The 10,721-nt window shown below is 45.3% G+C and overlaps 2 protein-coding genes across 3 annotated transcripts in view; one reads left to right on the forward strand and one right to left on the reverse strand.

Annotated features, from left to right (window-relative positions):
* AREL1 (apoptosis resistant E3 ubiquitin protein ligase 1) overlaps window positions 1–2,437 on the reverse strand; it is a 23,022-nt gene extending 20,585 nt beyond the window's left edge. For both annotated transcript variants that reach the window (XM_077180493.1, XM_077180492.1), the window contains exon 1: window positions 2,330–2,437. The gene's annotated coding sequence lies outside the window, so the exon portion shown is untranslated. The remainder of the gene's footprint in view (window positions 1–2,329) is intronic.
* On the forward strand, window positions 2,399–7,444 carry FCF1 (FCF1 rRNA-processing protein). The gene is made up of 8 exons (XM_054635646.2): window positions 2,399–2,475; window positions 2,564–2,631; window positions 2,770–2,841; window positions 3,100–3,248; window positions 3,661–3,733; window positions 4,079–4,166; window positions 4,619–4,713; window positions 6,821–7,444. Exons 1-8 carry the CDS (start codon window positions 2,473–2,475, stop codon window positions 6,867–6,869), a joined length of 597 nt encoding a protein of 198 aa, XP_054491621.2. The 5' UTR covers window positions 2,399–2,472; the 3' UTR covers window positions 6,870–7,444.
* The last annotated feature ends 3,277 nt before the right edge of the window (window positions 7,445–10,721 follow it).

Below are 10,721 nucleotides of genomic sequence, written 5' to 3' on the forward strand. Positions count from 1 at the left end.
ATCATAGCTAGGCTGGAAAAAAAGGTGCTGAATTATCCAACAGGTCTTAGTAATCTTGATCCAAGGACAGAGCAAGCGATGGTCTCCTGCCACCTGCAGGGAAAATGGGGATTTGAAAGCTTCACCTTCGTTTGACTCAGGGAGAGGTACTGACATAATCAGGGTAGACAGCATGGAATCATAAAACAAACTGCATTAGTGCCATTGTTGCTTCAGGTCAGCAAGGAAAGGAAGTTCAGTAATGGGAATACATTTAGTTTTGTGTTACTGCTGCTGTTGAGGCCAGAGGAACACAGTGCAGAGCTCCAGAAGGAAGCACAAGTGCAACACACACAAGAAGAACTGTGACATAGTAATGGCACATTCATGTGGCTACAGCAACAAAACCAGCTAGGAGCATGATATACAGAACAGATATACTGAGCTCCTAGGAAATCTGCTGTGCCTCTTGGTTTTATTTGGTGTACTGAGAAATTGCCGTTCTTCTCTTAACAACAAACCTTTAATTTTGTTTTAAAGCCTTTTTGCAGGTTAATACTACCTCATCCAATCAAGGTAAGAGAACCCTTTATCTCTGTGCAGAATCTCTCTCAATCCATGTGCACAAATGTCTACCACAAATGGCATGTCTGTCTCATGCCACGCACAGAGGAGTATTCTCTAGTGAAGGAGACTGTATTTTCTTACACTAAGTAAAGCAGGCACAAACCAACAAACAGGAATGCCCGTGAGAACCTAACTTTAAAATACATTCACAGAAAACTGAAAAGTCAGCACAAAAAGCACTAAGCAGGATCCAGTATCAGCTGTCAAGGACAAAAGCTGCATCTATGGTCAGTGTCTACACAAAACAGTCATTCTCTTATTAGGGATGGAATTTGTCATATGCATTTACATACAAGCTATATAAAACAGTGGCAACAGGAAAACAAACAAATAAAAAAGAGACTTCTGTCAACTGCTTAAGTCTAAGGCCTTTTCATTGCAAATGAACCACCAGCAGTGCTGTCAGCTTCTCCTGTCCTCCTCAAACACAGCAAGCCAGCCAGATGGCAACTTTCAGGCCAGTCTCATCCTGACACCAAATCTGCTTCCTGAGCCAGGACAAAATTCAGCCACTTGCCGTGCTGCACATCGGTGGGGAAAGCAGATCATCCCCTTTCTTCCTCAATTATTTCTCTTCCCAAACCAGTGAGGGTCACTTGAACAGCATCATGTGAGCTCTACCAACGGCATTTCTTCAACCAACAGTTAAGCTATGTATGATCACTCAGGTGGAAAGCTCAGCTGTCGTTTTCCTAATAAATACAGTATTTCTTTCAGTCTCGTTTTCTTTCTCATTGTCAGAGCATCAGTCACAGTTCTACAGAGGTCACCACTCCTGAGAGAAAAAAATCCTGAGTGATTCCTCATTGGCTGCTTTTTCTGACCAGCACACCAGCTAAAACCGATTGTATTTGGAAGATACCAACAGCTACAAGATCTCACTAATCCCAGAAGCTTTCATGAGAAAGGCCTTTCCTTCTCCCTTCCCTGCACAGGGCACAAGAAATCAAGTACCCCGACCCGGCCTGAGAACTTGAAGAACATTTCCATTCGTGTGCAGAAAAGACAGTTTGCAGACTACACCATTATGGCTGCATAAAGTACAGCTAAAATTAAGCTCATTCGCTAAGACTTCTGATCACAAATATAGGTAAGATCTAAAGATGATGACAACCCACTGCTTTTCATTAAGAAGTTCATGAACTAGAACGCGACAACACCACTACTACATTAACTCTTAAAAAACCAAAACAGTCCAGCAAGCTCAGGTGGGTGGGCTGAAGACCTCCGTACCGTCCCGGCTCTGCTGAACAGAGAGCACGATGGGGAGGAGGGCGATTGGGGTGCTGCGGTTCCCCGTCCAGCCCGCAGCAGCGGCGGGCTCAGCGGGGCCACCAATCCCCACGGCCCTTCCACGGGCGCCAGCTCTCCCGCATCTACCGGCGTGCCCCGGTACCCGCAGCGCCGCGCAGACGGCCGGGCTGAGCCGAAGCGAGGAGCCGGAGGCCGCCGCCGGGCAGGCAGAGCCGGCCCTTCCCGCTCGCCGGGAGCCCCGGCCCTGCCGCCTCCCTCCCGGAGCCATCCCGCGCCGACCGCGCCGGGACCCCGCCGCAGCTGTACCAGGCCGAGCGCGGGTGCTCCGGGCCGGCAGCGGGGCCGTCGCCCCGGGGGACGCCCGTCACGGCGGGGCGGCAGGGCTGCGGCTGTAGCTCCCCCGCCCCGGGAGCCCGTTCCCCGAGCCGGGACCCGAGGTGGCGGGGAGGGAACGCGACACCGCTGTTACCGTGCTCTCCGACGGCGGCCGCGAACCCGCTGTCGCCGCCCCGCGCCGCCGCTGCCCGGCGCTGGCAGCCGGAGGTGACGCGCTCCGGGGCGGGGCCGGTGACGCACCAGGGACACGGCGGCGGCGGGACCGGCAGGATCGACATGGTGAGCCGGGAGCGGGCTGGGGAGCGGGCTCCGGCTGGGATCGGGTCTCTCCTTAGCTGATCGCGGCTGTGTGTCCGTGTCCTTGCAGGGGAAGCAAAAGAAGGCGCGGAAGTACGCGGTCATGAAGCGCATGATCAGCCTCCGGGACGAGCGCCTGTGAGTGCGGCTGCGGCTGGGCCCGGGCCCCGGAGCGCCCTCGTGTCCTGCTCGGGAGGAGGTCCCGGCCCAGGTCTCTCGGCCGCCGGTAGCTCTTCCTCATCCCTGTACCCCGGTAATGCCTGTGTTTGTTTGCAGTAAAGAGAAGGATCGCGCAAAAACCCCTGTGAAGAAGAAGGAGGACCCGAGTGCCATCAAAGAGCGGGAGGTGTAAGTGCTGCCGAGGCACTGGAGAGGGAGAGAAGGAAGGAAGGAAGGAAGGGAGGAAGGGAGGGAGGGCCGTGCTGCAGGCTGGAGCGATACTGTCTGAAGAAGTGGTGCCCCAAACCGAAGGATTGTGCTTTGGAGGCAGCAGGAGGCCTGATGGGTTTTTCTGCTCATTACCCTTCTTTCATTCTATGCAAGTTGTAAGATTGGATGTGATGTTAAATGCAATTAACTGATTTTAATTCTTTGTCTTCATGGCAGGCCCCAGCATCCTTCTTGCTTGTTCTTCCAATATAATACACAGCTGGGCCCCCCTTACCACATCCTGGTTGACACTAACTTCATCAACTTCTCCATCAAGGCCAAACTGGACCTAGTGCAGTCGATGATGGACTGTCTCTATGCCAAGTGTGAGTTTCTGCACCACTCATACCTTCTTCAGACCACACAGTGCCAGTGTGCTCGTAATGTGCTTTGTCAGCCTCATGCCACTGGCTGAAAATTACAGAAATCTTGCAAAAACAATATGTGCTATAGTCATGGAGCTGTGGTAACCCTGGCAATGTCTCTGGTTTCAGTCAAGTAACATTTTTAAATGCTAGTCTCAGCAAAGGTAGAGTACTAATAGCTTAAAAATCTCAAATTACCATGGCATGGTTAAACTTGGTGGCTCTACATTTTATCACCTTGCAACATTATCAGTTGTCACTGTAAGTAATACATTATGGAGTTCCATGATGTTTGTGGGGCATGTGGGCAGTATGTAGGGGTCTGGGAATAAATACTGCTTTGTTTTAATGTGAGCTTTTTTTTTGCATTTAGGTATTCCATGTATCACAGATTGTGTAATGGGTGAAATTGAGAAGTTAGGACAGAAGTACCGTGTGGCATTAAGGTAGGTGCAGGGTGTTCTTCTCTGTTTCTAGAACTTAATGCTTTAATATAAATAAATGAGAAACACTTGCTGTGTCTGGTGCTTCTGCACTAGAGGGTGGTTAGGCTGTTGCAGGGTCCTGAACTTGGTACTAAGAAATACTTAACTTATAATAACTAGACAAATTGCATTTTTTTTTGCAGGTCATTTCACTGGACCTTTGTCTACCATTTACTCCATCCCTTCATCCCTTATTTTGAGAACAATGTTCTGTATATCACAGAAAGGGGTGTTCTTGTTCCTCCGTACTGTGTTACTGTACTCTCTGGTCTGATTGCTGTGATGCTGCTTTTTATGTCCCCACAGAATTGCCAAGGACCCTCGGTTTGAACGCTTGCCATGTATGCACAAAGGAACCTACGCCGACGACTGCTTGGTGCAAAGGGTCACTCAGGTATTCCCTTCCTGACATTTTCTATACTGTTCTAACATTCCAAAAAATTCCTGAACCCTCCTAATTACTGACTGACTTAAATTTCCCACAGAGTAACTATAAAATCTCACCAAGGGGCATTTTCAGTTCTAACACAACTTTATTTTATGCAAGGTATTATCTCCCCTGAGCATTCTTGTTGTATAGGACAGCATCAGGAAGCACTTAGGATGGGAAAGCTGTCAGCTCGAAAGGCTGGACAGAGTTTCAGAGATTTCTTGAGTCTATTTTGGTGGGCAGAAGGACGTTATTAGTCTGCTGTGGAATTCTGTACAAGTCCTGGTAATGCCTTGCTAAGGACTCTCAGACTCCTTGTGTTCAGTGAGCTCACTGAATAGGAACGTTTGGTCAGCCATGACTCCTTTCTGAGGTTCACTGGTGTTGAATCTGACTTGCCTTCTGGTTTTTTGCAGCACAAATGTTACATTGTGGCCACAGTGGATAAAGAGCTCAAGCGGAGAATACGAAAAATCCCTGGAGTGCCCATAATGTATATTTCCAGGCACAGGTAAGGGCCCCCTGACAGGGAGGAATTCTGCCCAATGCAATCCTTGTCTGACAGGGGCTCTGTCACCATGTACTTCTCTCCTTCATTGTCTGTAGTGCAGGCTGCAGTAAAGGGCCTGGTGTTTACAAAGAAGTTGAAGTACAGCTACTGCTGGGAAGAGACTGGTCACAGACCCATTTTTATTGCAGTCTACATGTTCACTTGTCTTTACCTGAAGCAGTGGTTTCCTTAAGGCCAGTGTTTCCATAGATCAGTTTTTCTTACCAGCAGCAGCAGGACTACCAGGCAAATGCTTTCTACAAGCTCTTGAAGAAAAGAACCTTCCCGTTCCATATTCTGTTTGGTAGCTTTGTGTACCCTCAGCTAAGAGACTGAATTTGCTTCTTAACTAAAAACCAAACCAACTCAGAAGGATACTAGTGCAGCATGTTGGAAATCAGGAGCTTGATTGCTATAGATATGTAAAGTTTTAACTGATCTATAATTAGAATGTGGCTCAAAATATTTTTCTCTCAAAGCACCTTTTCTTCTTATTCACTGTGGCCATGAACTTTTGGAAAAGGCTGCCAAGGATGGTGATGGAGTCACCATCCCTGGGGGTGTTCAAGAAATAACTGTATATGGCACTTAGTGCCATGGTCTAATTCTCAAGGTGATATTCAGCCAAAGGCCCGACTCAGTGATCTTGGAGGTCTTTTCCAATCTAAATGATTCTGTGAATTATAAGTTGAATGTCTAAACATTTATTTTCTGTGGTGATCTGCTCTTAAATTCTAAAATCAAATCTTACAAAACTGCAGGGTTTTTTCCTTCTCTATTTTTGAGATGTCTGATTGCTGAGTTTAAGGTGAAGAATAACAGCAACCTTATGAAGACTTTTTACTTTTGGAAGTAGTAATTTTCTTCCTGGGGATCTGAGCTGCAGATAGAAATGCAACAATTGACTCTTCAGTTTACCTGTATGCCTGTTGCTGCATGGGTGTCACAAATGAATGCTTTAGTTCACTTGAAGAATCACTGTCAAAGGTACACTAGCAAAAGCAGCTTTTAATATAAGCTTGTAGCAGTGTGACTTTAACAGAGTTTAATAGCAAATTCTATCATTACATGGATGAAACATACAAAGGAAAATTGACTTAAAATCACTTTAGAATGTTGTGGATGGAGACCAGAAATGCAAAGGATGACCCTCCCATTGAGTCACAAGGTTCTGTAAGGATTGCCTTGCTTTCCAAACTCCTGATGGAATCCAGGTGCAGCTACATCCAATCTTAGTCTCAGACTTGGTCAACAGTCTCTGTCTTAATTAGATTTTGGAAGCACTTAAACATTGACTAATTTAACATTTATAAAGTGATTCAGTAGGGTTTACTACAATTATAACAGTGACTTAATTATATTTTCAGGAAGCAATATTCATACTATACTCAGTAAAATTATTTCAGCTAATTCACATGCTTGCACACTGACATAGACGTATAGGTAAATGTATAAAGGTACCAGTTAAAAATTCCTCTCAGCTTCAGTGAGAAACATGGAATGTCTCTGCATTTCTCAACAGGCAGGGCTTGAGTGATGGTCCTTCAGCCATCTCAGCCTTGAGCCCAAGAGGCTTTCTGCTCAGAGAGAGGTGCTGGTGCAGCCCATGGCAGTCCAGGAAAGCTCTAAGGGCCTCACTTAAGACGACTGCTTATAGGGTCACAAGATGATTGCTTTTAGTCAGGCATAAATTTTACACCTTGGCCATAATCCAGATTGGTAACTACTAGAATTTCCAAAACTCTGGTAACATTGGTACCATTCCACTCAGGCCATGACTTAGATAGGATTGTCAGAGGATGACTGGCAATCTCATCCTTCACCATAGACCAGCAACAGGAGTTCCCAGTGCAGTCAGTGCTGTTCTCTGACCTTAGTCATGCAAGGCTTCCTGGTATGCTCAAGGGATGCTTCACCACCTAACTCATTACTCAAAGGTCAAGGCTTAGCAGGTATCCCTGCAGTGGTAGTGCAGCCCTGAGGAGGAAGAGGGGGTAGACACACCACCACAGTGGGGAGGGGAGCAATGTAGAGTAGGTTGTTTTCATAAGTTTTCCTTCTTTCTCAGGTACAATATTGAGAGGATGCCAGATGATTATGGAGCGCCTCGATTCTAACCTGTCCAGTCAAGCCATCAATGCCCAGACTGTGAGCCAGGACAAGGGTCCTTCTGATTCTACCCTCCTCCTTTCTTCTTTTGTTGGAACTCTGCTCATAGGACTGTGGATAACACCAAACTGACTTCTTATCCTTGTTTTTCTAAGAAAAAGCTATTTTGAAGAGTCTGGTTTTATTCATCCCTCCTCTGCCTTGGTTTGATTACCTATAGCTGGGAGAAGCATATGGGAAACAGAGGGCAGCACGACCAAGAATGTGCCTAGCTCTGCATCAGGACCATTGGAAAACATGATTTTAGCATTCTGAATTAAATATTGATGATGTAACTGACTGAGAATGAAACCACAAGAGATTTTAAGTTTCTTACTGCTGCACCTGGAGTATACCTGGGACAGGTATTCCTTTGGGAAGCTACCTCACACCTGTTCAGTCAAATCAGAATCTGCATTCTGCAGAAAAGACATCAGATCTCCACCAGTTGGTGGCTTTCTCTGGACAAGCAGCCTGGATTTTAATTCAGAATTGATGGGCTTTTATTCACCTGCACAGTGAATGAAGTTTAAGTGTCCTCTCAGACTGCTCTTTCTGTCCTTGGTTAGCTGGCAGCCCAGTCCTTTCCTTACATTTAGAGTGGTGGAGGGCAGGGCAGGGTTGGGTCGGGACAAATCTTTCACTCCTATTTGTTTGGGTCCTATGCACCTCAAAGCCTTATCACTTTTGTTATTTATCAGGGACAAAGAAAGAAAGTGTCTAATGGGCAAAGGTATTATTGTGGGCTGGGAGCACGGTCATTGTGGAGGAATAATAACAATAGTTGCAGATAAAGAGTCTTCCAGAGACCTGCAGAATTTGCTGCAGGGAAGGAAGTGGTCAGGGAGGGAGGGAAAAGAAATTATTAAACCACATGAAGAAATGTAGGGGAAAAAGTATTTCAAAGCTGTAACTCAGCATTCTCATATCTCCTCCATTATTCCTTCATTTTTAGCAATATAATTTGCTCTTCAATCTCTGCTGTGTGGTGAGGAGAGGGTCACCAGGAGCCAACATGCCAAAGCACACTTCCTGGCCAAAATGCTGGATTTGTAGTACAGGAGAAGACTGAAAATTTATGTTATAAATTATCAAATCGGTAGCCAAATTTATGAAAAATTTAACAAAGATTTATCGGATCGATAACAAAAAAATAGAATTTTGAAAAAGAGCCACCACAGCCAAGACAGCGTCAGCCCGTGCAGGCGCTGGGTGAACTAGGGTCCACTGACAAAGTGACAGCGTGTCCCCAGGGGCTCACACCGAGTGCTTCCAGCAGCCAGCTTATATACAGTTTGTTCTGCCTGAGGCAGGGATGACCACACGTTTTCTTTGTATCTCTTCACATGTAGAACTGGATCCATACATGTGCAGGAACAAAGACGAGTCCGGAGATCCAGACAAATGAGCATCCAGGCAGAGTTTGTATTCACATGTAATAGAGTGATACCAGTTCCTGAGCATAGCAGATGTAATCATCTCAGGTGCAGATCTTGTGAGTAGCTGAGACATTCCAACCATCACGATAGCGGGACAATCATAGCCCAGGACAGTCCCATTCATACATCAACGGGTTAACAGGCATGATATTATCTTCATGTTGTCTGGGAACTAGTCAAATAGGAATGAGACTGCCCCAGCCAGAGTGGTCAAAAGACATAACTTTGGAGTTTCACAATATTTTATACACACATATATAGCATGAATTATCTCTACCATATATTACAATTTATATTCTTGCTATAATTAAGAAAATTTCCAAACCTTAAGAGCTTTATCCTGTAGTCCCTTATACTGGTTTGGCTGTAGAGGTGGCCACAAAGGCCAACAGCATCCTTGCCTGTATCAGAAATAATGTGGCCAGCAGGACTAGGGAGGTGATCCTCCCCCTGTACTTGGTGCTGGTGAGGCTGCACCTTGAGTCCTGTGTTTAGTTCTGGGTCCTTCATCACAAGACAAGACATTGAGGTGCTGGAGCATGTCCAGAGAAGGGCAGTGGAGCTGGGGAAGGGCCTGGAGCACAAGTCTGATGAGAAGCAACTGAGGGAGCTGGCGTTTAGTCTGGAGAAAAGAAGGCTCAGGGGAGACCTTATCACTACAACTACCAGAAAGCAGGGTGTAGCCAGGTGGGCATCTGTGATGGTGTTCACAGGGGTTCTTGGATGAGGGAAGAGACAAAGGATCTGACTCCAAGTTTCAGAAGGCTTGATTTATTATTTTATGATATATATATATTACATTAAAACTATACTAAAAGAATAGAAGAAAAGGTTTCATCAGAAGGCTAGCTAAGAATAGGAAAAAAAAGAATGATAACAAAGGTTTGTGGCTCAGGCTCTGTGTCCAAGCCAGCTGGGCTGTGATTGGCCATTAATTACAAACAACCACATGAGACCAATCACAGATCTACCTGTTGCATTCCACAGCAGCAGATAATAATTGTTTACATTTTGTTCCTGAGGCCTCAGCTTCTCAGGAGGAAAAAATCCTAAGGAAAGGATTTTTCATAAAAGTTGTCCGCGACAGGCATCAGTCTCTTCTCCCAGATAACAGGTGACAGGATGAGAGGAAATGGCCTCAAGTTGTGCCATGTGAAGATTGGATATTGGGAAAAAATGCTTCACTGAAAAGGTGGTCAAACATTGGAGCAGGCTGCCTAGGGAAGTGGTAGAATCACTGGGCCTGGAAGTGTTAAAGTGTGGATGTGGTGCTTAGAGACATGGTTTAGTGGTGGATTAGGCAGTGCTGTGTTGATGGTTGGACTCTATGACCTTGGAGGTCTTCTCCAACCTTAACAATTCTATAATAGCTAAACTTAGCTGTCTGTATGCTGGACAGCATGCAGTGAAGATAATTTTCTGTCTCTGGGAAATGCTCTGACATCCCGGTAACTTCCTTGACTAGCACCATACCTCTACAGAAAGGTAACTTCCTTGACTGCACCATACTGCAGGAAACTTGGGGAACACATCAGGCCTTCCTCTCATGCTATCTCTTTGCTTGTTGCAGGCTCACCTATTAAACATCCCTGAAATAACAGCATACTGACACTTTGAAAATTTAGCCCCTTCCAGGCTATTACAATGAAAATTAATTTTCTCCACGTCTAGCCAGGAGGAAAGTAGCCAACAATGGAGAGATTTTACATTTAGTATATAGTACATACGTTTCAAAAATAACATCCTTAGTTTTGTTCTCTCAATCCAATCCATATTTCTTTAAGCTAATGATAAAGTATTGTCATGAACAATTGAAGCTCATGTTTAGTCAAGTGAGGACTGAGAAACAGTTGTAGTATTAGATCTCTGTAAATTGCTTTTCAGAATAATTCTAGTTTTGAAAGACTTCTTTGAGTCAGTAGTTAACTAGAATTGTTCCAGTGCAAATTAATTCATTTGAATTAATCTAAATGGAAGGGGACTGGAGAAGAAAGAAGAAAGGAATGGACACTTAGGGTAACATTTGAAAACAGTCTCTCTGGCACAGAAGAGGTCAAAGGCATAGCGAAAACAGTCTCTCTGGCACAGAAGAGGTCAAAGGCATAGCAGCCTGATGAATTTGGGGAACATATACCTGCCAGCAGAATGCCTTTTGCAGGGACTTCATGAAAATATATGTATTTAGCACAAACAGTGGGTAGGCATCAAACCAAATGTGCTCATTTACTGAAATCTTTTATTCTTTTTACTCTGCCTTGTTTTAGTAAAAGGAGGAGGAATCTGGAATAGGTATAAGGCAATTGCTAAAGATGTGTTAGGAGGGTTGGAGGATGAGCAGAAGAAAGTATTGGCAGTGAGCACACCCATCAGGAAATTTTCATT

Source organism: Agelaius phoeniceus, chromosome 6 (assembly GCF_051311805.1).
Source record: "Agelaius phoeniceus isolate bAgePho1 chromosome 6, bAgePho1.hap1, whole genome shotgun sequence".
Lineage (NCBI taxonomy): Eukaryota > Metazoa > Chordata > Aves > Passeriformes > Icteridae > Agelaius > Agelaius phoeniceus.

Excerpts from the sequence above, each read along its gene's own strand:
- FCF1 (XM_054635646.2), top strand. Across the intron at positions 3,249-3,660 it reads GGACTGTCTCTATGCCAAGT|GTATTCCATGTATCACAGAT; the intron begins GTGAGTTTCTGC and ends TTTTGCATTTAG. Across the intron at positions 4,167-4,618 it reads TGGTGCAAAGGGTCACTCAG|CACAAATGTTACATTGTGGC; the intron begins GTATTCCCTTCC and ends GGTTTTTTGCAG.